The sequence below is a fragment of the Chiloscyllium plagiosum genome, unplaced genomic scaffold (assembly GCF_037043375.1).
Source record: "Chiloscyllium plagiosum isolate Xiang-an unplaced genomic scaffold, Cpla_swu_hap1 HiC_scaffold_6, whole genome shotgun sequence".
Taxonomy (NCBI): Eukaryota; Metazoa; Chordata; class Chondrichthyes; order Orectolobiformes; family Hemiscylliidae; genus Chiloscyllium; species Chiloscyllium plagiosum.
Window position 1 is genome coordinate 80,051,704 of NW_028270144.1, and position 26,253 is coordinate 80,077,956.

A 26,253-nucleotide genomic window follows, 5' to 3' on the forward strand; every position below is an offset into this window, starting at 1 on the left:
CAGTATATATAACTAACGGCATATAATGTATAATCGTCTCACATATATTAAACACACTAGACAATTTAGGACACAGTGACTAATACAATGACATTTTTTTTAAACTGCAGCTATCAATAACTCTAGAAAAACTAATGTGACGCTTGTATCGTCTCTTTTCAGTAATTCTTGCACACACGTTTTACAGCTGGAATGAAATCGCTATGCAAAACCATAGCTCCACAAATGAAGGGCATGTCATGTGTGAAATTATGGAACTGAGCAAAGTACAAAGCTAATGGAGCTAATGCTCTGGCTTCTAATGAACAAGACCAGAATGATAGTCAAATCCATCTCTGGGAGGGGGGGGGGGAAATGATATATTGGTTAAACTTCCAAGAAATAATAATTATTATTTTTGATGCATATTCATTCCTAATCTCTGAAGTACCTGAGCAAGTGACCATTGTCAAAATGCTGCTGTCCCGTGATGGAACGCATCAGAATAAACAGGGCGCCTGTCGCTGATGGTTTTGCAAACAGGAAAGTCGCAGGTTACACACACCCATGGGTTCCACGGGTGTACTCCCTGTGAGCGCCGCTGGGAGCTGCGTCCTGATCGTTCCGGCCTGGGTCCTGTCTGTCTACCCCACTAAAAGAAAGCGAGCTGTTGAGTTCTCACATCACCCGTTGCTGTTTGTGGGAGCGGGCTGTGCCTGGGACTGGCGACTTCACAGTTGCGCCCGCACTTGCAATGATGCCTCGTGAGCCGCGAAGCACTTTACGAGGCTCGGGGCTGTGACAGGCGCTACGCAAATGCAAGTTCTCCCTTCACCGTGTCAATCAAACAAACCGAAGCATCTTGTGGGGCATGGAGGCCATCCCACAGCTGTGCCTGCACATCCATTCACAGCCAAGCACACCATCCAGACTCACTCATGGATAGAGAGCAGGAACGGAGGATGGATAGACACAAATATTGGACTAAATAGCCGTCACGTGAAAACTCACGTTCAATGGTTTCCTGGGGAGCCACCGGCATTCTGCGTGCTGGGGACAGGAGTATTGGTCCCAGGGTGAGTGAGAATCGTCCCATGCTGCTTCAGAAAGCCGGCGATCAGCTTTGGTCAATAGGACAGGGTAGGAGAGAGTGCCGGAGATAGATAGCGCATGTCTCATCCCCCCCCCCCCCCCCCCACTGCCAGCCACTAGACGCTCCCAACACCACCATCTTGCATGTGCACCGATCCCAGCGCCACAACATTCAGCTGGACACATTCGCTCTGACTGTGTGTGAGTGGAGACTGCGGAAAAAAAAATGCCCAGACTGGATTGTTAGGAGGAGACCGCGCTGTGCCCTGTGTGTAACCATCCTCGATGCCTCTCAATCACACCTAACAGAAGAAGATGAAGCGGATCGGCAGGCAAATTGTCTTGCTTTGCTCTGGCTTTTTGGGGCTTGCTTTAGGAGCTTTTCCCACCAGTGTACAAATAGGTAAGATCTTTGATCCGATTTTTTTTAAAAAAAACTATTTCTCGCACAGTATGAATCTTGTAGCGATCTGTCCGTGCACCATCGACTGGTGCATTTCAAATACAACGGCCGGGATATCTCTCCCTTTTGGCTCAAGAATTTGCGATCAGTTATAAAATATTGATGCGTGTGGAAGATAGTTATTTCGGGAAAAGGTAGAGTTGTGGAAGATGTTGGCCGTTTTCTGGTGTTTTTGGAGGGAGTAGTAGATGCAGTTGTATTATGTTGGAACACTGCAGTACTTGTACTGGGGTTGTCAGCTCTTAATGGGATGCTGCTGGCTCGCTCGCACCGATGTTAGTCAGTTGCCGAGAAAAGTTCTCATCTGATCACATATGTGTGTATATATATATATATATATATATATAGCTTGTATTCCGTTCACGTTGTAAAACTGCAATCTAAAGAAAAGGCATGTCAGATCATTGTAGCACTACACCAGTCAGAATTGCTGATAAGATGCATTACCTGCTACTGTGTGCATGGTGTATATATTGAGATATGGTCGTCAGAATAAGATTGACTGGTTGAGGGGAAAAGTTAGTATTCTCTGTTATACGGACAAGCTGTGGAGGAAAGTCATTCTGTAACATTAGAGGGTGTAAAATGGAATATCCATTATCTTACACAAGCTGTAAAGTTAATTCTTCTGACGGTGTTTTTAATGCTAATAGATATATTTGGGGGTCTCCCAAAGTGTGCATCGAATGCTATTTAGCAAGGCCGTGTTAATGAGATGCTTCCTGTTCTGTCTCCACTGCAAAATGACCCACGTTCAAAAGTTGAAATTCCATTCGCGGTCGGGGCTTTTATTTTGCTTTTGTGGCGATGTTCATGTTTCAAACGTGATTTGAATGTCTTACTGACATTGGAAGTTTCCTATATATTAAAACGGTGTGTTCACCCCCGGGATGTTAATCAGTAATCGATGTGTCCATTCGGTCTTCACTGCACGGCCGAATGCTGACGTTATTCGATCTGTGAATATTTTAGCCGGGCTGGGGGAAGAGGGTCATGATTTTATGTCAGAGTTTAGAGGGGTTTTGTTTTAGATATCGAGTTCTAACACAGCATTGATATCGATGATATGACTGGAGATGAGGAATGAGATGTTGTACGGTATTGCATTTTAAAAGTGGACCTCTCGCTGCTTCTGTTGTGATTGGACGGCGTGGCGGTTCGGGAGTTCGGGTTGAGCATGACTTCGAACCTTTTTTTTTAAGTTTAGTCAAACTGCTGCAAACTTGCTCCCTCCACTGAAATAATGCTGCTCTCTTGGGGGCTGGGGGTGGGGTGACAAGATGCGATTAAATATTTTGCTTGTATCTTTACCTGAAGGTGGCTGATTGGTTTTTATGTAATGGCACGGTGGGTTTTCCAATGCATCAGTGCGTGGCCTGTGTTGTGATCTGACAGGGACTGCGAATGGAATGCTATTAGCTAATTATCCCTCCGTTGTTTTGTTGTTGTTTTTTTCTCTCCGTTGTTGCAGGAGGGCTGTTCATGAGATATTCTGATCAGGAATACAGTGCATTCCGCTTTGCGATTTATCTTCACAATACTAATCCCAACACGACTGAAGCCCCTTTCAATTTGGTTCCTCATGTGGACAACATTGAAACAGCCAACAGCTTTGCTGTAACAAATGCCTGTAAGTAGAAAGCACTTTTCTTTATGTTTGAGCCGTTTATCGAAAATAATCGATTGTCACCGGGAACACTCCAGACTGCGGCGAGTGGCCGTTTTAGTATTGACTGAAGCCTTCCCGCTGCTCTGAGCACGTGATTTGAAAGAGTCGTTAATACTTCCAGTTATTTAAGCAAAAAACAAATGTTTGGAGTTCAGGTGCTTTTAAATGTACGGTTACAGCCAAGGAGCTGGAGAGACCGCCTTTTCCTTTTTTATTAGCCTTTCCCAATGAAACCCAGATTGGCTGAATCATTATGGGTTTTTTTATGATGCTATCACCGTTTTTAGCTGCTGCAGGGAAATAAAGGATTTCCCTGGGAATCTCCTGTAAAGGCTTTATCAGCAGATATAATGTTTGTAGTTAAAACCTATGGTTGAGGTTCAATTAGAAACGTTAGTTTGGGTTAACAGATATTGGAAAAATCATGGTTAGATTTAGAAACGTCAGTCCGTGGCGGGGTTAAGTTGTCTTTTTTTTATTGGTTCACGTATCTCCATCTCGGTATCCTGCTGACTTGTTTCGTTTATGACTGCCTTTGTTGTTAATAATACCAGAACTTGTGATAGCACCCAGCTCCAAACACTCCTCGTATGGTGTTTAATCAGAAATAATAGAACATCAATCAGCATTGTATCTAGTGTAGAATGCCCGGGAACTTGAGATATTTACGAAATATTTGTTTCTTTAGTTTTTCCAGAATTTTTTTATCTCAGTAATGAATATTAAAGAGGCAAAATCTGGACTAATTCAACACCCCATGAACTTTCTCAAGTCTATCTTGAGGCAATTGTTGTCCAACCAGTAGAATAGATACAAGTTTATATAGAGAATCAATCCATGTCTCTGCATATCCCCAACTTTAACATTGCCACCAAACACAAGGGATCAGTCCTGGGTCAATTGAAGAATGCAGGGGGCTATTCCAGGAGCAGCAGGAACATCAACCACGTTTGGCACTTGCCTTAGTTACACACATTGGTGGGACTACCCTCCAGTTTTTTCTTGTTAGGGCTCTTGCCAATGCATCTAGTGAAGATTCTTTTCCCCTCTTCTATTGCTTCACTGTCACTTCAAGAGCCATGCACAGAATCTCTTTGTGATCCCTTCATCTTCCTCTCAACTTCGCTTTGTAAAATTTCTGCAGATGTATGTGGGATCAGTTGCATATGAATGTTGATCGTATCCAGTTCTCCTTCTCCAACAACTCTTCTGACATCTCTACTGTTTCTGTATTGTCAGATTGCTTCTTCAACAACCAGTCTAACACAAATTGTATTTTACTCCTTCCACTAATACTAGATGCTACCACAAACCCTGTCAATGACTCATTCAATCTTCTCCCTAGATACCAGACCGCAACCTCATATCCCACATCACACCAAGACCTGTTCAGCCATTGTCTTTGCTTTTCATTACTGTTACACCATATTTTTAAAAATTCTTACTCTTGCGTTGAAATCCTTTGTAACTGTGACCCTCCTTACTTGAGTAACCTTGTGCATTTTTTTCCTATCATTGTGGTGCCTTTAGCTTCCTCAGCCTCATTGTCTGGAATTCCCTCTGGAACACTCTTTACTTTCTTCTTCCTTTAAGACCTTTCTTTAAAATTTCCTCTGATCAAGTCTCTTTACTCCCCTTTTTTTAGCTCCCTTTCTATTATTTCCTTTTGCACCTCTTGATATTTTTCTGTTTTTTAAAAGTGGTGTAAAAATGAGGTGGTTTTTATTTTGAAAATGTAACATTTTTTCAAAATGAAATGAAAGATAGCACACGGGCTTTCTTTTAAAGGTTTTAATCTAATTAAATTTAGGACTTAATTTATGTTATGCAATCCTGTTTTCTTGTTCACTTACACTGGGTATAGGCATTGCTGGCTGAACAAGCATTGCCTATCCATATTTGCCCTTAAGGTGATGCTAAGCTGCATTTTTGAACCTCTGCAGTCAATTTGATGGAGGTGCATCCACAATGACATTAGAGTTGGAGTTCAAGGATTTTGACCCAGTGATAGTGAAGAAACAGCACTTTATTTCTAAGTCTGAATACTGAGTGGCTTGGAGGGAACTTGCAGGTGTTGGTGTTCCTGTGTGTCTGCTGACTTCCACCTTCTAGGTGAAAGTAGTTGTGGATTTGGAAGGTGCTGTCTTAGGAGCCTTGGTGAATTTCTACAGTGCATTTTGTAGATAGCACCACTGAAAATCAGTGGTGGAGGGACCATTTGCTTGTGGGTCTGGTGCGAATCAAGCAGACTGCTTTGTTCTGGATGGTGTCAATCGTTGAGAGTGTTGTTGGAGCTCATTCAGACAAATGGGGAATATTCCATCACATTCCTGACTTGTACCTTCTGTACAAGCTTTGGGGAGTCAAGAGGGGAGATACTTGCTGCAAGATTCCTAGCTTCTGACCTGCTTTTGTAGCCACAGTACTTGTACGTATAGCCCGTCCAATTTCTTGTCAATGGTAACCCCGAGGATGTCAATAGTGGGTTTCAGTGTTGGCAATACCATTGAATGTCAACAGACAATAGTTAGATTCTGTCTTAATGGGAATAACAATTTCCAGGCATTTGAGGCATGGCCGTTACTTTCCAATTGTCAGGCCAAGCTGGATGTTATCCAAATCTTTTTGCATTGGAAATGGACTGCTTCAGCATCTGAGGAATAGTGAATAGTGTTGAACATTGTGCAAATATCACCACTTCTCACCTTTTATGATGGAGAAGTAATTGAAGAACAGCTGAAGATGGTTAGGCCAATGACATGCCTGAGGAACTCCTTCAGAAATGTCCTGGACCTGAGATGATTGATCTCCAACCAAACACAGCTCTCTTCCTTTGTGCCAGGTATGATTCCAATCAGTAGAGTCTTCTTCCCCCCCAGATTCCTATTGACTCCAGTTTTGCTAGAAATCCTTGATGGCACATTGTCAAAGGCAATCACTCTCACCTAATTTTGGGCATTCAGCTCTTTCCTCCATTTTCAGACTGAGACTGTTATGAGGTCAAGAGCTGGGTGGACTGGTGGAACCTGAACTGGGTGTCATTTGAAGAGGTTATTGCTAAGCAGATGCTGCTTAATAGCACTTCTGATGACATCTTCACTCACTTTACTGATGATGGAGAGTACACTGAGAAGGTGGCAGTTAGTCAGGTTGGATTTGTTCATTTTATTGTGTACAGGATATGACTGGGCAATTTTCCACATTGTTGGGCAAATGCCAGTGTTGCAACTGTCTGAAATAACTTAGCTATGGGCATGGCTAGTTCTGGAGCCCAGCTCTTCAATACAATTGCCGGAATGTTGTCAGTACCCGTAGTGTTTTGCAGTATGCAGTGCCTCCAACCGTGGCATAAATCAAATTGACGGAACACTAGTCCTTGTGATGCTAAGGTCTTCTGGAGGAGGCCCCAATAGGTCATGCACTCAGCACTTCTGACTGGAGATTGTTATAAATGATCAGCCATATCTTTTTGTATCGATGTGCTGGTCTCCCCGACTTATTGAGAATGTTTGTGGAGAGTCTAACCTTTTGAATCTGCCCACTGTTATCAGCACGATCCAGGCAACTAATTAGCCACCTTTGTATAGCTTGAGGCATCTAATGCAGAAATAACACCTAGTTAGGATCTAGAAATTCATGTTGATGTCAGGGTCCCAACCCCAAAACAAAAATCAAACCCTTCATGTTTTCAGAATGCCACACTGTGAAGGTTCTGAGCTCCAATCCTGTTTTGCAATGAGTTGGTTGATCTCCAGTGGGGTTGGTAGATTGAAGCATGAAGTTGGCCTTAGCACTCTAATTTCAGTGGAACGTCAGCCTGAGCTGCTGCAAAACATCTTACTTGGACGCACACTGCATGATGCTAGATGATGATAGCTCTGGGTTTGCTTTTGATATTTCCAACTTGAGTTGCCTGTAATTGTTTTTATTGAGACTTAGACCAGACCAATGGATAAGTATACTGGAGGGCGATCAATCAGTTTGAAATTGCATTCCACTAAATCTCATGACCTTTGGGGAAGAGGTCAAAACCGGTAAGAAACACCTTAAAGAATATCTTCTGTTTTCAATTTCACTGAATATTCACTTTAATTCTGAAATATAGAACAGTTCATAACCAGCATCACTTGAACAATGAAAATAGAGTTTCTTCTCTGACAATATACATTCAAATTCTTCCTTTCGTAACTGGAATATAGAATGATTTCACATCAACCTTCTGCGACAGTATCCATGTATCTGTGTTTTAAACCTGGTCTCTTTGACCTTATTTTGAGTTTCTGATCTGGGATAGGATGTTTTCTTATGAGATCCAATATCAATTTTTTTGTTTGCTAACTTCTTTGTGAAACACCTTGGGTTGTTTTGCGACATTAAAGATACCATAAATGCAATTTCTTGCAAGAAGAGACAAGATAACACAACACCACACAACAAGTGCTCAGCAATGTGCTTTTCCCTTTATCATGTAGTTCAAGCTCCTAGTGTTCACATTATTTTCATAAGTACCAGTAAATAGCGTCCAAATGTTGCAATATTGACAATTGTCTAAGGCAGGAATTTGGTTTAAGCCATAAAATGAATAAGAATTTAAAGCAGATGTCCATTCTTAAACTCCGCAAAGTAACATTAGGAGTTCCCAGCCCCAAAACCTGATGGAATTAATCTAAATGTCCCATCTGGAGTGGCTCAGTTTTTGACATCTTGATGGAGTAGCAATATCATTTATTTTTCCTTCAATGTGAGAAACCAAATAGCCACTGATGTAATTGAAGGAGATTGACACATCGTGATTTGCATTTGCCAATGTTTCAAAATCTGTACCAGGAGGAACTTGCATTTCAGTGTGTTAATTAAGTTATACAATGCACTGGTGCAAGGTGGAGTTATTTCTTCTCCTCCTCCTCCTCATAGCACATGAATTGTAATGAATACTGAATATACAGGACACATATGTTGGTAAATTTAAATACAAAGATACAGAAACCAAATGCAAGCCTGAATACAGTGATCATCATATTCAAATACAACAATTGCAAATGGGAAATACGTTTTGTATCCAATAGGAATTATTAACAAGCCAGAATTGTGTCGAAAAGTGTGGTGCTGGAAAAGCACAGCAGTTGAGGCAGTATCCAAATAGTGGGAGAATCAATGTTTCGGGCATAAGCCCTTTATCATTCCTGATGAGGAGTTTATGCCCAAAACGTCAATTCTCCTGCTCCTCGGATGCTGCCTGACCTGCTGTACTTTTCCAGTGCCACACTCTTCGACTCCGATCTCCAGCATCTGCAGTTCTCACCTTCTCCAAGCCAGAATTGTGACAATATGTAGTGATATTAGCCACAACAACTAAGTTTAGATAGCTGAATAGATAGTGGAGGCTTTAGTAGTGATCTGTCAGGTATTGGTGGAGTCAGGGAGCATCCCAGAGGACTAGAAAATTGCTAATGTAATCCCCCATTTAAGAAGGGAGTAAGGCAAAAGATGTTAAATTATAAGCTTATTAGCCTGACCTCAGTTGTTGGTAAGATTTTGGAATCAATTATAAAGGATGAGATTTCTGAATACTTGGAAGTTATGTTAAATAGGGAAAAGTCAGCATGATTTCATCAAGGGGAAGTCATGCCTGACAAATCTACTAGAATTCTTTGAGGTGGTAACAAGCAGGTTAGAACAATGAGAGCCAATGGATGTTATCTACTGGACTTCCAAAAGACCTTTGATAAGGTGCCACACAGGAGGCTGCTTTGCAAGATAAGGACCCATGGTATTAGAGGCAAGGTGCTAGCATGGATAGAAGATTTGCTGTCTGGCAGAAGGCAAAGAGTGGGGATAAAAGGGTCCTTCTCAGGATGGAAGCTAGTAACTAGTGGTGTTCCACAAGGGTCAGTGTTGGCCCCACAGCTTTTCACTTTATACATTAATGATTTGGATGAAGGAACTGATGACATTCTGGCTAAGTTTGCAGATGATACAAAGATAGTTGGAGGGGCAGGTACAATTGAGAGGGTGAAGAGGTTGCAGAAAGATTTAGACAGGTTAGGAGAGTGGGCTAAGAAGTGGCAGATGGCGTACAGTGTGGAAAACTGTGAGGTCATGCACTTTGGTAGGAAGAATAGAAGCATGGACTATTTTCTAAATGGGGAGCAAATTCAGAAATCTAAAGTGCAAAGAGACTTAGGAGTTCTAGTCCAGGTTTCTCTTAAGGTAAATGTCCAGGTTGGGTCAGTAGTTAGGAAGGCAAATATAATGCTGTCATTCACCTGTAATTGTGGGCGGCACGGTGGCACAGTGGTTAGCACTGCTGCCTCACAGCGCCTGAGACCCGTGTTCAATTCCCGCCTCAGGCAACTGACTGTGTGGAGTTTGCATGTTCTCCCCGTGTCTGCGTGGGTTTCCTCCGGGTGCTCCGGTTTCCTCCCACAGTCCAAAGATGTGCAGGTTAGGTGAATTGGCCATGCTAAATTGCCCGTAGTGTTAGGTAAGGGGTAAATGTAGGGGTATGGGTGGGTTGCGCTTCGGCAGGTCGGTGTGGACTTGTTGGGCCGAAGGGCCTGTTTCCACACTGTAATGTAATCTAATCACCTCAAGAGGACTACAACATAAAAGCCGGGATGTACTTCTGAGGCTTTATAAAACTCTGGTCAGACCACATTTAGAATACTGTGAACAATTTTGGGCCCCATACCTCAGGAAGAATGTATTGGCCCTAGAGCAGGTCCACAGGAGGATCACAAGAACGATCCCAGGAATGAAAGGCTTAACACATGAGGAATGTTTGAGGACTCTGGGACTATACTCGATGGAGTTTAGAAGGATGAGGGGGGATTGATTGAAATGTAGAGAATACTGAATGGCCTGCATAGAGTGGATGTTGGGAAGATGTTTCCAATGACAGGAGAGAAGACGACCCGAGGACACAGCCTTAGAGTAAAGGGAAGACCCTTTAGAACGGAAATAAGGAGAAATGTGTTCAGCCAGAGAGTAGAATTCATTGCCACAGAATGCCGTAGAGGTCAGGTCATTGAATATAATTAAAACAGAGATAGATAAGTTCTTGATTGTGAAGGAGATCAAAGGTAACCGGGAGAAAGTGGGAGAATAGGGTTAAAAAACCTGTCAGCTATGATCGAATGGCGGAGCAGACTTGATGGGCAGAATGGCCTAATTTCTGCTTCTATGTCTTATGCCCTTATGGTCTAAACTGGCTTGCACATTACAATATAGGTATATGTACTCTGTTACGTTTAGTTCACATAAGTCCACTTCCGTTTAGCAACCAAAATAAACACTCAAAGCTTTAAAAATATACATGGAATTAAATTTTTGCTTTGGTGTCTTGTCAATAAGAATATTGAAGAATGAACAGACCAAACAGAGCCACATGCACCCTTACCAGCAATGAAATTAGACCAATCTTAATTACACCTACATGTGGTTACCGAATAATACTTCACTAACCCTCCAACTTCGAACTTCAGTATACTCCTTTACGTATACATCATTATCAGTGACAGAGACTTCAGCTAGGTCAATTGGGCTCTCTCAAAACCACTCCCTGGCTGTCTTCCCAGCTCGAAAATTTATCTTGTGACATTTGCTACACTCAACATCTGCTTTTCTAAGAAGTGTTTTGGATGCAATATACAGACCAAGTTGATTCCATATTTAAAGTTATGCTGTCAGGTAGAGACAGAAACTGGATAAAGGAAAACAGAAGAATGTATGCACACAATTATGACTGGACTCCATAACATTTGGAGATGTAAGCTTCACAATCTTGGGAGATATCATCACAGAACCGGATACACCCAACACAACCAAACAAACGTTATGAGCATAGATGAAAACAGTTAACAAGATTTTAATAAAGCAGTTAGAATGTGCAACTTATGACCACATGATGCAAATTTTTTTCCATTACACTTGTCCATGGAATGTGAGCCTTACTGCAACAAGGATGAACAATAAATGTCAAAGAAGGTGATGGTGGTGAACTGCTTTCTCAGCACAATTCCAGTGGTGTTGGTATCCCATGGGATTATTAGCTGAGAAATGCCAGGACTTTGACCCAGCAATGACAGAAATAGATTGCCATCCAAAGCGTGGATGATGTGCAGATTAGAGGCAGAATGTGTTCGTTATATGTTGCCATATGCCAACTGCCCTTATTGTTCTGTGTGGCAAAGATCACAGGTTTGGAAGGTGCTGTTGAAGAAACCTTAGTGAGTTGCTGTACCAGTGATGGAGGAAGTTAAACAGTGTGGATGAGAGCCAGTCGAGTGGACTGTTTTGTCTTGAAAGCTTCTTGAGTATTGTTGAAACAATATTGCAGTCAATGGGAAGTATTTCACTGTAAATGGTGGAAACATTTTAGGGAATTAGATGAGTTAATCATTGAAGAGTACTCACACTCTATCCTGTTCTGTTGACCACAATATTTATGACTGACCCAATGAAGTTTCTGGCCAATAGTAACCCTCAGCATGTTGATAGTGGTGGATTCAGTGATGGCATTCTTGTTGAATATGAATCATGTGATCCCTGCTGGAGATGGTAATTGTGATACAATTGTGTACCATGCATTAATGAACAGCCCAAGTGACCTTCTGTGTTGCCCATGTCTTGCTGCATGCTGATGTAGACTGCTTCTTTATCTGAGGAATTACAAATGTACTTGAACACTTGTTATAGAAAAGCTAGATAAATACGTGAGACAAAGGAATAACAAGGTACGATGAGGTACAATGTGGAACAGTTTACAGGGATATGGGCCAAATGGGATCAAATGGGACTAGTTTAGTTGGGAACGTGATTGGCATGGACTAGTTAGACCAAAGGGTCTGTTTTATTTTGTATGACTCTGTAATTCTATGACAATGTTTGTACAGCAGTTTAGAAGTTGATTTTACCAATGTTTCTGTTGTTAACTTTGTCCTTTTTGAAATTTGGAAGCACTCATGAGCTCCCTTAAGAGGCTGCTGCATTTTCCAAAAATATTGCAAAGTTAATGCAAGCTAACTGACAATGCAATGAACATAACACTTGTCCCTCAAGCCAAAGCTGACCAGAATCCTAAAAAAGATCAATTGTCTGATTACTAGAGGTTACCAGCATTCATGTGATTAAATCTCCTATAATGACATGCACTGCCACCACCTGAGTGTACCAACTATTGTTCAACTGAAGGGCAAGCATTCCTGATGAAAGGCTTTTGCCCTAAATGTCAATATTCCTGCTCCTTGGATGCTGCCTGACCAAGTGCTTTTCCAGCACAATACTCTCGATTCGAATAATTCTCCTAGTAACACATATTAACACAGCTCCTCTCATTTTGTGGCATAACACTCAATGTTAAGGAGGGTCTAGCTTGGATAACATTTGAGTTCCTTTGTCACATTCTAACCGCCATGATTCTATCCATTCAGATTTTTGTTTCGTTGATGTTTTGATCATTAGGCACATTTTAGTGGCTAGCCAAGTCCACGTGAGACTCTCTTGGGTCACAGCAGCAGGAGAATTCCAGAGACCCACCACTGGTTAGCTGAAAGAAATCCATTTCAATTGATCCTTGAGAGAAGTATATCTCTAATCTCTATTTTGTGTGAACAGCAACTTAATATATCTTCTTTCCACTTCTGCCATAAAATATAATCTGAAAGCCATACTGAGATACAAGTACATTTGTAGATTGTTGGATTGTTCATCCTATATTTAATTTATTGCAAAGATTACATCACTTTCTTTATTGTTACTAACACTCCAGTATCTTCACCTGTACAATCTCAAAACTTCTTAATGCTAGGAGTGTGCAATTATTTCAGAATGTGAGATTAAAATGACTGTAATTATCATTATGTATCTCCAATGAATGATAACATAATGACTTTTTTGGACATGGTTGTTCATTCCTGAACAATGACTTTATGCTTCAGCCCTAAGCTTCAGGAGATAAATTATCACTGTGATGATGCTTTGCTGCACCAATCAACTATATCAAGTGGAAATACAACGATAGAATTTGGTCAACCTGTACCACAGCGAATTTACATGTAGTACATGGTGGGAATTATTGGTTTTTCCCAGCAACCACTTGTGTTACTTACGGTATTTCATGAATTATAGAACAGTAAACTCTTTTTGTCACTTAAACTTTAAAGCAAGTGAAAATTGCCTTTGAAATGGTGTGTTGTATGCAAGATGACTCTCGGCTGGCATAACAGAATGCAGAAATGGAAAATGTTGTTAAAAGTAACCACAATGCCCTGCAGAACCGATAGTAGAATGTTGGTCATTCCTGATGAAGGGCTTTTGCCCGAAACGTCGATTTTGCCTGTCCTCGGATGCTGCCTGAATTGCTGTGCTCTTCCAGCACCACTGATCCAGAATCTGGTTTCCAGCATCTGCAGTCATTGTTTTTACCACCATACTTTGAAGACTGAGCTTGACATTTGTAGGGCATTCTGCTTGAAAGGGCACAGCACTGCTGAAAACCTGTAAATGTTTAAATGCTAAGAAGGAGTTGGAGACAAGTTGAAATGCAAAATATTTTGTTGAGGAATCAATATTTCAATGCAAGCTTGGTTACATGCAATGATGCTATCTGCACTTGTACTGTTGACTTTCCGTCCTTCAATTCATACATTTCTGCAAGAAAGGGCTGTTGAAGATAGTAGAATCCCTCATTCGTAATGTAACATTGTGTATTCAGTTTTTGTTCGATGCAATTTCAAAATCTGTTGTTTATCATCTTTTGTAATCTTCTGAAGTTTGGAAAAAAGCGCGACCATAAAGTCAAACAATACCACCATGCGCTCACTTAATCCCGCTCTGCCTTTCTTTGAAGCTTTCAAACAGGTAGCACATTCCTGACCCTAAATTATTCTTAAAAGAGAAAACAGTATGGTGTCCTAAAATGTAAATATCAAAACCACTCTTGATAAAGGTTAACTGCTGAATTCATACTCCTAATGTGATTAATTCAAAAGGTATTTGCTCTTTGGAAGCAGAGATCGATGATGGGAAATGTAGCAATTACACACTCTCAGCATAACACTCTACACATAGGAGCAGATTTCAGGAATTGAGGTCAAGGAGTTCACCTCTGTGAATATACAACACACACACACACATCTGCCTCACTAACGCAAAAGTATTTTCAAAATACATCGTGTAGCAAATGAATTTTCACCCCTTTTCAAAAGAAAGTAAAACCACAAAAAACACCTTTTTTAAATAACAAATGTCTTGAACTTTTTTTTTGTTTTGGTGAAATCAACAAACCTTTTAGGATGTGGACCCAGGAAATTCAAGCTAATCCCACATTGTTGTTGCAATTGCTGCCCAAGAAGAATACTTTGTTAAGGGATGGCAAGTTAGAGGGCATGGCATTGCATGTGATTGTGTTTAAACACTGTAGATTTCACAAATGGTTAAGAAGTAGTTGCTCGCTTTCAAGTTTGATTAATAACTTATAGATGCAGCCAACGCATAATTGATATTCTGATATTCCCAGTTTTAATACCAGCATAATCACATGTTATGCTGAAATATGAAAGAATGAGAAGATAATGTGAAATTGTTGCTATCATGTTTGTAACTTCAAACAAGCTTGAATGTTTATGTTCCCATGGCACATGAATAATTTCCAGACATGCTTTAAAGAGATAGGTTTGCTCATAGAAAAGACAAAGAGAAATAATCTTCTTTACCCATTGTTTTCAGTAAAAAAACTTGGAGGATGAAGCAATGTGACTATGTATATTTTTCTCCAGTTGTTAATTTAACTGTGAAAATAATACAAAACCAGAGAGTAGAATTTATACATTTGGATCATTTTTCTCCTTACAATGATTCAATAAAGATTTGGAGATTCCATTTCTTTAGACAAATTGTTATAAAAATGAATAAGTGTGTTTTCTGCACTGCAAGTTACTCACATAGTCGTCTATATTTAATTGGTATGCACAATTCTTAGATCTCCTGAAGACAACGGATTCTTTTTTACAACACTCTAATTAAAATAAATCCACAGTCTTTATGAATTTGAACATTAGCATTACTTGAATTTTGGAAAAGGGATAAACATTAGCTTGGATCACTGACTAATGTCAGGTCAATTCTGATTCTGGACTCATTCCCTTACAGTATACCAGTTCTATATAAGCAAGTACATTTATATGCCGTAACAAGACATGTGCCTGTGTAACTGTACAAATGTATGTGGGAGACCTGTGTGTGTGTCTGTACCTGTGTTTACACATGCATCAGAATTCCTATTTTCAATATAGCAAATACAGCACCAGCTGTGACCAGGCAATCACCACCAAGATGACAGATCATTTCAGAAGTTCCAAAGCAGATGTCAGCCCTGCGAAACAAGGCATGAGCAGAGATCACCCATTCCCCAACCCCGTACCCCAGTCAATGGAGAGTGTAACGTGTGGGACGTGTAGCAGCCTTTCTAGAAATGGCTGACTCAGACCACAAAGGAAATGGTGCAGATGTCTTCCCCACCATTCTCAGGTTGCATTTCTACCATCTCTCACAGATGGAAAAATGTTAGTCACTTGAATATGGATTAGAATCTGGTTTATTGGGTTATGAGCAGTTGTTGTGGAAAAACATGAACAGTTATTTCAAAGTCATGGACATTTCTAGTCTAAGTTCACCCCCTTCACCTATCAGACTGGCATGATGCAAATGTTAATGATTCATAACTATGGAATAAATCTCTTTAACAGCCTAGGTGAAGACAGGTTATGAAGAAATTCCAGGTGGACAATCTGGGAATCATAGACCTAAAGTAACTTCTGTTTAACCCTCTCTCCTTTTCACCACTTCCCTCCACCCCATGCATTTAATACTTGTGTTATATCTCAAATATGTTCGGACATTATTATAAAATCCATAGCAGCATTATTTTTCACCAGTTCGCTCGCATTCCTGACAGCTACGTTTTTAAAGTTTTTATAGATTTCTTGCCTATACTTGTGTGTATGTTGTCACCTGTTTTGCAAAGCTTTTACCAAACTGGGCTGCCCAGAGCAAATGCATTCCTCCTGATTCCAGCAACTGCACTTGATTTGTACCACCACTACCCCCACTTCCTACTGTCCATTTTGTAATGCATGGTTAGTTGCTCAAGATTCATTCTGTTGAAATGGACAAGCTATATCTGAGGGCACAGCACTGTTAGTAAATCATGCAAATAATTATAATGAGAGTTGAGGCTGAGTTGCAAGTTGGCTTTGAGCCTGTTCAGTACGGGGTGTATCATCCTGTACACTGTCTTGGTCACAGAACCTGGAAACCGACCATGATCAAATCTTATCCCAAAGTTCTGCCACTACTCTGGGTTTCTCCAGTCCATAAATTGAATGTGTCAGATAGTTAAACCTTTTTTCTAATTTTCAAATATATCATGCTTCAAAACAATCGTGGTTTATGGGAAAAACAAGTGACAGCAAACAATTTTATAAAGTTGGATGTCTGTCTATAAATATCTTTCTGGCATGCAGTGACCCAATCCTCATTCCCCTGGTATACATGAAACATTCTCAAGAGATTCTACAGCGTGTAATTGTAACATCTCTTTACAGCAAGAAAATTAACTAAAATGAAATGATATTTGCTGTTTGCTATAGAAAAACAATTGTTCTTAATTTGAGAGAGATTCTTGGATTTGAAAAATAAGCCAGCAGCATAATTTTAAGATTCAGCCAAGCTGACATTGTGTGTCAATAGATCTGACCTGGGGAATCAAACATTCTTTACATTGTGGCCTAGCAGCTGTTTTGAAGTGAATGAAATTATGCAGCATGTTCACATGAATACAGACTAAGACTGGCGAATGTGCAAATTTATGTAATGTTACAGTCAAGGATCAAGCAATAGCATTGTATAATCCTGGATTTAAAAACAACAAACTGAAAATACACAGGTCAGGCAGCATTTGTGGAGCTAGAGAGAGACCATTAATATTTATTGTTAATCTTGCATCTAAAATGTACCCAATTCTTAAATGGGCAGTTTGACTATGGAAGAGGACAGAGTGTGGCAGGACGTATAAAAAGGGGTCTGTGATAGAATAGAAGGGATAAGAGAGAGGAAGGTGTTGGCGTACTGGTAATATCACTGGACTAGTAATTCAGAATCTCATTCTGGGAGCATGGGTTTTGCCATGGTGGAATTTGAGTTCATTAAAAATCGTGCAATCATTACCATTTGTTGTAATTATGCCATTCTTGCCTGGTTTAGCCGAAATGTGATTCCAACAACAATGTTGGGACTCTTATCTGCCATCTGCACATTTAGGGATTGCGAGTAAAGGCTAGACTTGCCAGTAACACCTATATCCCATGTTGTTTTTTAAAAGCGAATGAATAGGTGAAGGATTGGTGGAAAAGGCAAAAAAGAGTGGTAATGGGAAAAGTAAAGAGATGTCCAGAGGACAATTGATTGATAGAATGATTTTAAGAAACCACTGTCCAAAAGCAAAAGAGTAAAATTAAATCTGGCAAAGATAGACAAATTAAGGGTAGAGATTAGGTGCTAAGTTTGTTGAACTGAGTCTGAAAAGTTGTAACATTTTTAATTGAAAGACAAAGTGCTGGTGTTGAGCTTCAATGGAATGCTGCAGGAAGCTGAGGCCAAAGAGGTCTCTGAAGTCATTGATTGAGTTTGTGGTGAATAGATATTGATAACCCCAGAACTGTCACTGCTTTTGCAGAATACTGTACTAGCCAGCAACGCAGTTGGCAAAATCTATATGAAGCATTTTAATTTGTTAATGCTTTTGCCTAAAATGACGTTTGTTTATTCATGAAAAACTTATTTAGGAGGCAAGATTTACTTTCACAATTAATCCTGCAATATCGTGCAGAAGATCATGGGTATTATACAGTAGCCATTTTTCTATAAATGTTGTTTGGGAAAATGTTCATGAAACATGCCATTGATTCCATTCCCAGTTTTCTTTTCAGTAAAGGTCAGATATGAATAATGAACATGAAGGTCTCATTAGGCACGGCAAAAAAAAGTTTTGCAATCTATCATTTGCTGAGAAGTGTATGAATAAAACATTTGAGGGATGTCAGAAGCTCACATAGTTTAACTTTTCAAATAGATGACTGACAGGCTAATGGGATAGGATTTAAGCCTCAAGGTGAAACTGATGTTTCAGACATAAAATGTCCCTTCAGTTATTGACCTGTAATATTGTTTTCATTTTTTATTCATTCACAGGATGAGGGTGTCACTGACCAGGCCAACATTTATTGCCCATCTCTAATTGCCCAGAGGGCAATTAAGAGTCAACGACATTACTTTGGGTCTAGAATCACATGTAGACCAAGCAAGGATGGCAAATGTTTTCCCCTGAAGGACATTGATGAACCAGATGTGTTTGTCCACCAATTGACAATGGATTCACAGTTACCATGAGACTCTTACTTCCAGATTTTGCTGAGTTCAAATTATGGCATCTGCTGTGGTGGGATTTAAACCTGCGTCCCCAGGACATTACCTATGTCTCTGGATTAACAGTCTAGCGATAATATCACTAGGCCATTGCCTCCGCCTTGAGGCCGAAGGAATTGGAAACTATTGTACCTGTCATTTAAGGAACAAAACTGGTGACTGATGTGATGCATTTGTGTCCATTACCTACCAGAAGTTTGCATTTACCATACTGGATCTGCCTTTGCATACATGCCCAGTACAAATACTGGAATTATGCAGGAACCACACTATATAATAGTAAAACAAGGATCCTATCCTGGCTGTAGAATTCTTTAATTGAAATTAGAAGTGTACAACACCTGACCTGCCCTATGTAAACCTGCCCAGCAAATAGTGGCACGAGCCATTAACAAATGCCTTCAGGTGTACTTTCCTCCATACAGGTTAGTCAATGGTTTGTGTCTTTAGTTGCTAATCAAATATTTCTGGGCTACTTTCCCAATCTATACCTAACTTTGAAAGCTTTGGAAACAACTATTAATAGTTAGACTATTTAGTCTGGTTTTGTAGCTCCATCGATGTGGAAATGATTTGATAAATTTGAAGAGGGACCGAATCCAGGATTCTGTATGGTTGGCATGGTGCAGATATCATTCAGTAGTCCTGTACTTCAACACAGCATTTTAGGCACTACCACTCTCCCCATTATTTCCATGAGATCAAATCATTTTGTTAAGTGATATGGTTCATGGCACCTCAAGGAGTTAGGAGATACTCGGTGTAAATTAAGGAATTCTTTATGAAATATTAGATTAGATTCTCTACAGTGTGGAAACAGGCCATCTGGCCCAATAAGTCCACACCAACCCTTCGAAGGGTAACCCACCCAGACCCATTTCCCTTTGACTAAGGCACCTAACACTATGGGCAATTTCTCATGCCAATTCACCTAACCTGCACATCTTTGGATTGTGGGAGGAAACGCAGGCAGACACAGGGAGAATATGCATTCTCCACACAGTCTCCCGAGGCTGGAATCGAACCCAGGTCCCTGGCGCTGTGAGGCAGCGGTGCTAACCACTGAACCACCATGCCACCCCAATAAATGTGGCGAGTGTGTAGATGTCACAGGTAAGTTCAGCATGCTTTTAATGCAATAATTCATTAAGGACCTGTACATTAAAAAAACGTGTATTACATTTGCCAACATAGTCAATGTATTCTGGTATAATGGAGTATTTTACCCACTTGATAAAATCCTCTTCTACATTTAACATTGTTAAGATTCCAACTTTAATGTGTAATCTAAACTCTCTCTCCACCTTTACATTGATTTTAAAGTCCACAACTTTGTAGAGCTTTTGTATACTTTCCCAGTATCCATTATAGGCCAAACTCATGGGCCTATGATAACACTGGTGTTATGACACAGGGACAGCAAGCTAGACTGAATCATCCTCCCTGTCCCTATATTTATAATGTTGTAGAATTAAAACATTCAATGACTCTCAAAATTGCCCCAATAGTTCCTAACCAGACTTTATGAATAATTGATACTAGATACCAAATTTATAGCTTAAACAAAAACAATTTATGATTAATATAGTCACTTTACCACAGCAAAGTTAAACAAGAAGATATTCTAATTAATAATTATGAATTAAACCCACCTATTAATCTTAGCCCCCCACTCTCTCACAGACACAGTTAAGGGATAAAATAAAAGAAAAAAAAATGTAACTGGCCAGTTCACTTAAGCAGATTTGATAATGCATAGTATCATAGGCACAAGGGATCGTATCTTGCTTGATTTCCAAAGAGACCAATCAATGTAAATAACTTCCAATGGGTTCCGAAGAATATTCACATAATTCTTACATCTGGGATTCTATTCTCTGAACTTTCAACAAGTTGCTAAGAGGATGATAACCAGAGAACAACCAAAGCTCCATGCTTCACCTTCTGACTAAAACACAGTTCAAACTTTGATTTCTGTATTTGCTTTTCCAACATGTTCTTTGTTAGATGGGTCCGCCTCCCTATGATGGACTCTCTTAACATCCAAACATCTGCTAGCCTTAAGCATAATGTATCTCTGCCACTGAAACATCTACAGTGTCCTTTGAACAATAATCAGCCTGCAATTGGCTTTGAGGCAGGTCTCATAAATATCAGTTTGTTTGTTCTTCCCTTCTCTTAAAAAGAAACAAGCTGCTGACAGTCATCTTCAAATCACAATTCTCAGTTCCAAGCCAACACTGGAAAAATAAAGAAAACTGTGAAGTTTCCAGTACTGGGAAGTCATTACAATGCTCACAAAACTGTCAGATTAAACAGGCAAGCATTTAACAAACATGTAAAAAAAAATTCTCACCCACTCAAAACAGTTAAACAATGCACCCGGTCCCATTCACAGTTGTGAAAACATCTCCTACTGACCCGAATTCATTAGTGAGTTGGTGTTTAGCCAAGCATTCACAGTAGCTCAGGAGAAACAAACTGAATGGATAGCCACCTGGCTTACCAAATGATTGACGAGATAGATAGGTAGAAATTAATGGGTCAGAGCAAGGATGATGCTGCAGTGAGTGGAGACGTCAGCATCCAACCATATTCTAGTGAGGACCCAGATCAGTCTGGGCAAGTTCACTATCTGGCATTGTCAATGGTATTGGTAAAGTGACCAATTTGTGACCTTGTACTTAATCTGTTTCTTATGAAACTGACCTTGCAGAAGTTATGGAAAGAGAAAAGTGAGGATTTTTAAAGGACTGAAAGTTGGCAGTGTAAATTATGTGAGTAAAAGAGGGAACAGGTGGATTCATATGTGAATGAAGTTGCACAGAGTTGTTGTGAATTGTAAGGTAGAAAATCATGCAGATGCAAGGAGAGAACAGTTCAAGTGAAGGACAGATAAAGGGCATTTTACTATCTTTTCAGCGAGTTCATTCACCTGGGTGTACCCATTGTAATATTCCATGTCTTTTGTTTTATCTGGAGGACTTTCTGTCCAATGAGGGAAGCAGAAACTATTCTGGCAGCTTGAAACACTGCCTCATTGAACCTGTTTTGTAAGACTTTTAGAAATGTACACCCTGTGGGTCCCCCTTCCCCCCCCAACTGTAGTCTTCCCATGAAGAGTTGCTGACTGCGTTTGCTTGCCAGCTTTTGGATGTGACTGGATTTCTAGTCTGACATGTCCATTTATATGGTATGGGTTAACCCAGAATGCCATTGTGCTTCAGTTTTCTTTAATGGCATGTCTGTGATTTTGTTGTCAGCTGAACAGGAATGCCTTGGTTTAATAAAATCAAGATACATTAAATATTTCAAGCATATCAAGAATTGTCTGTACGGTATTTTGTTGATTAGTAAAACAGAAATTAGAACTGTAAAAGAATTTCAGACCTTTTTTAGATGAAGCTACGGGATGGTTTCAGTTTTGAATGACTGGTTGCATATCTTATAGACATTTGTTTGATGTGAATTGTGCATCCTCTTGTCAAGAGGGTGTTAATTGGCTCATTTATAATTGACTAAATAAATCATTAAGTGAATCTGGAGTCAGGATACAGAACAGGATTGTTTGCACTTTTGTTTTATAAACTAATGATAAATATTACACTGAGGCATTCAGTGGAATGCCAGTAATTCAGATATAGGAAGACCTTGAAATAAAATCTGGCTTCCTAGGACCATCTGTAAAATCCACAACTGAAGCATGGCTTGACTTGGCCTGAGGACTCTTCCTCATTCTGTGTCAGAGATGCTGGTGTGAAGCCAGGAACAATGCAGACAGCAATGTGAAAAACTAAATAGCCCTGTTCGATTATCATAATTTCAGTGGGATTGAAAGCTTATGATAGTCTTTTTCTTTTGTCTGATCAGGCTGATTTCAACCTACCTTTTTGCTTTATGTTAAAATGCATTGTGGTGACAAGTGAACATATTTCTCATGTTGAGCTCATGATCTGTGTAGAGATCAGATGTTGCAGACCTACATTATAACAGCATGTTTTCTGAGAATTTATCAATTTTTTGTTTAGTTGTTCACTTCAAAGCTTGTGGATTACAGTCTTGCCCACACAATGAATAATCATGATAGATTTAAAGTCCATTTATAGCAATCAAGTGTGAAATCCTTTTTGAGGAAATATGGAATAGGATTATAGGAAGGATACAAACAAAATGCTGCAGATGCTGGAAATCTGAAATAAGCTCAGAAAATTCTGGACAAGCTGAGATGGTCTGACAGCATCTGTGGAGAAAGAAACATTGGATGAGGCCAATCTTGGCCAGGAATTCCCATGTAGATAATTAACCTGTTGATGCTAACTTAATACTTGGGTTTGTCACTGTTGGCCTCCTGGAACTTATGAAACTGATTCTGGATCAGTGGTGCTGGAAGAGCACAGCAGTTCAGGCAGCATCCAAGGAGCAGCGAAATCGACGTTTCGGGAAAAAGCCCTTTATCAGGAATAAAGGCAGTGAGCCTAAAGCACAGAGAGATAAGCTAGAGGAGGGTGGGGATGGGGAGAAAGTAGCATAAAGTACAATGGGTGAGTGGGGGAGGGGATGAAGGTGATAGGTCAGGGAGGAGAGGGTGGAGTGGATAGGTGGAAAAGGAGATAGGCAGGTAGGACAAGTCCGGACAAGTCATGGGGACAGTGCTGAGCTGGAAGTTTGGAACTAGGGTGAGGTGGGGGAAGGGGAAATGAGGAAACTGTTGAAGTCCACATTGATGCCCTGGGGTTGAAGTGTTCCGAGGCGGAAGATGAGGCGTTCTTCCTCCAGGCGTCTGGTGGTGAGGGAGCGGCAGTGAAGGAGGCCCAGGACCTCCATGTCCTCAGCAGAGTGGGAGGGGGAGTTGAAATGTTGGGCCACGGGGCGGTGTGGTTGATTGGTGCAGGTGTCCCGGAGATGTTCCCTAAAGCGCTCTGCTAGGAGGCGCCCAGTCTCCCCAATGTAGAGGAGACCACATCGGGAGCAACGGATACAATAAATGATATTGGTGGATGTGCAAGTAAAACTTTGATGGATGTCAAAGGCTCCTTTAGGGCCTTGGATAGAGGTGAGGGAGGAGGTTTGGGCGCAGGTTTTACAGTTCCTGCGGTGGCAGGGGAAAGTGCCAGGATGGGAGGGGGGGGTTGTAGGGGGGCGTGGACCTGACCAGGTTGTCACGGAGGGAAGTGTCTTTGCGGAAGTTGGAAAGGGGTGGGGAGGGAAATATATCCCTGGTGGTTTGGAGGTGGCGGAAATGTCAGCGGATGATTTGGTTTATGAAACTGAGTCAGAGCAAAGTCACCAGATTCAGAAAAGGTCAGGGGGAGAAGGAAAGCTGAAGAAAACAAAATGAAATGTTGAGTTTTGACTTTTTGTTTTAGTAATGCATTTTGAAGATAAAATATAAACCTTGAATGTTTGTCATCAGTGCAGTGACAAACCGTGAAAGGTAGGCAGGCTTCACTCCAAAATACTCTAATCCTTTTTTGTAAACTAAATGGCAACACATGGTATCTTCTTATTAGTTGAAGTATGATATTCATTCTGTATATGCAAATCAATTGTACATGAAGACGTAAATGCCTTCAGTTATTCCCATCCCATTAATAAACTAACAAGTGTGTAAATTTGCTACTAAACTGTACCTAGAAATACTGGTGTGAATAAATATGATTACAATCATGATTTATTATTCTTCTCTTTGCAGTCTGTTCTCAGTACTCCAGAGGAGTATTTGCCATCTTTGGGATGTATGACAAGAGGTCTGTGCATACACTGACATCGTTCTGTGGAGCGCTGCACATATCTTTGATCACACCAAGCTTCCCGACAGAGGGTGAGAGTCAATTTGTGCTCCAACTGCGGCCATCTTTGAGAGGGGCATTGCTCAGCCTGCTTGATCACTATGAGTGGACTAAATTTGTCTTCCTCTATGACACTGACAGAGGTGAGTTTAGCCCCTTCACAGTTCCTGAAAATACATCTCCACTTGGCTTTGAGCCTGTCAGTATTTGAAACGTTCAGTGAATGCTGTAGTCACAAAAGGAAGTATAAGATTTGGGTTTGTTGGTGTTAATTTTTCTCAATGAAAATGAGTTGTGAGAAGTTTTTTCGAGTTTATCAGTAGTTTCATTTTTGGACCAGATTTAGATCTGTATACTTGTTATAATTGGATAGCTATTTGAAAGAAAAAATTTGAATTCTGATGAGGTTGTTGTCACGTAAAGCAGAGCAGGGAAGGGGAGGCAGAAGCTCACCTCCGACTTTAATATAGAAGGTTTGTTTGTTCATTAAAATTAATAACTAAGCAACATCTGTACATCATCAAATAGTGTCACACAACTGATGCTTTCTTTGCCTTTTTAAACTTTACAAGTTCAAAATGACCTTCTTTCGGTTGAGCAAGTTCCAGTAACTTTTGAGGGGTGAAAATTGAACTTTTGTACATCTAACCACTTTAATTTATCATCTTTTAAAGTAATTTTTTTATTCAATGTACTTTGTTTTAAAATGTAACATGAGCTGTTTACCTATGGAAATTGTTCAAGCTGTTCTGACTGGAGGTTTATTAGCCCCAGTATGTCTGTTAATGCAATAGTTCCTACAAAGAGCCGAGTGTGGTTTTGGGTGGTAGTTGATTAGTAAATGCAAGAGCCTGATGCAAATTGCAGGATGATATTGCCACCTGCTGGCTGTGAAAATAGACCACACATTTTCTTCTGTAGGTGCCATAACGATACTTTTAAGTAGACCACAATTGCATTTCTTTTCATCTTTTCCCCTTCGTCTTGATTATTTTCATGTTAACAACAAAAGCTAGTTCTGAGAAAACACTTTCTCTAAAACAGAAGAAGACTTTTCCTGAATATATGAATATATGAAATTTTTACCTGGAATTGACATGCACATTATTCAGTCAGTTATGACCATTCAAGAGAAGAAACTGGTAGCAATAAGTGTCTTTTGTTTTCTGGTCCTTGTAATATGTTGAGTGTGTACAGAAAATATAAGGTTATTTTTGTGTGCATGTTAAGAGGCTAACTCAATATCTGTTCTATGTTCAATGTGGCGTCAACTCCATTGGTTTTGACATCTGAGTAATCATTGATGGATCCAACTGTTTGTGCTGGTTTCCAATGCACCAGATTAGACATTGGCTCCTGAGTTACTGCTATTGATTTCATTATTCTCCGCAATGCCGTGCAGTTTCAGTGTGAATGGAAATGTATGGATGTTGTGGAATGAAACATCAAATTTAATATTTGTTTAAACAGGAGCTGCATAAAACCCATGTTTACATTGAACTAATCGAGTGTGTGTGTAAAACGTGCAAATTACATGTTTTGTGAATGATTGTCCATGTGTGCCGGCGTTTACATTGTGTCCCTGGCAGTAAATGGCATTCCCTTCTTTTTATGGATAGTTGAAACGTCTAAAATATTAAACCTCATTCAAACAATGATTTGGAATTAAAAGTGCTAGAGAAACTCAGCTAGTCTGATAACCTCGATGGAGAAAGAAACTAAATTAGTGTTTTGAGTCTGATATGGCTCTTCTTGGAAGAGTGATTTTTGAATTGTTT

The 26,253-nt window shown here is 40.2% G+C and overlaps 1 protein-coding gene across 7 annotated transcripts in view; it reads left to right on the forward strand.

Annotated features, from left to right (window-relative positions):
- The first annotated feature begins 953 nt into the window (after window positions 1–953).
- Window positions 954–26,253, forward strand: part of LOC122550693 (glutamate receptor 4) — a 252,123-nt gene continuing 226,823 nt past the window's right edge. For 4 of the 7 annotated variants that reach the window (XM_087988145.1, XM_087988146.1, XM_043691814.2 and 1 more), the window contains exons 1-3: window positions 955–1,474; window positions 3,006–3,164; window positions 24,379–24,618. In XM_087988145.1, coding sequence (XP_087844271.1) covers window positions 1,387–1,474; window positions 3,006–3,164; window positions 24,379–24,618 — 487 coding nt within the window. In that variant the 5' untranslated portion in view covers window positions 955–1,386. Of the gene's footprint in view, window positions 1,475–3,005; window positions 3,165–24,378; window positions 24,619–26,253 lie in introns of all 7 variants that reach the window. The other 3 variants (XM_043691816.2, XM_043691813.2, XM_087988147.1) reach the window with 3 other exon arrangements.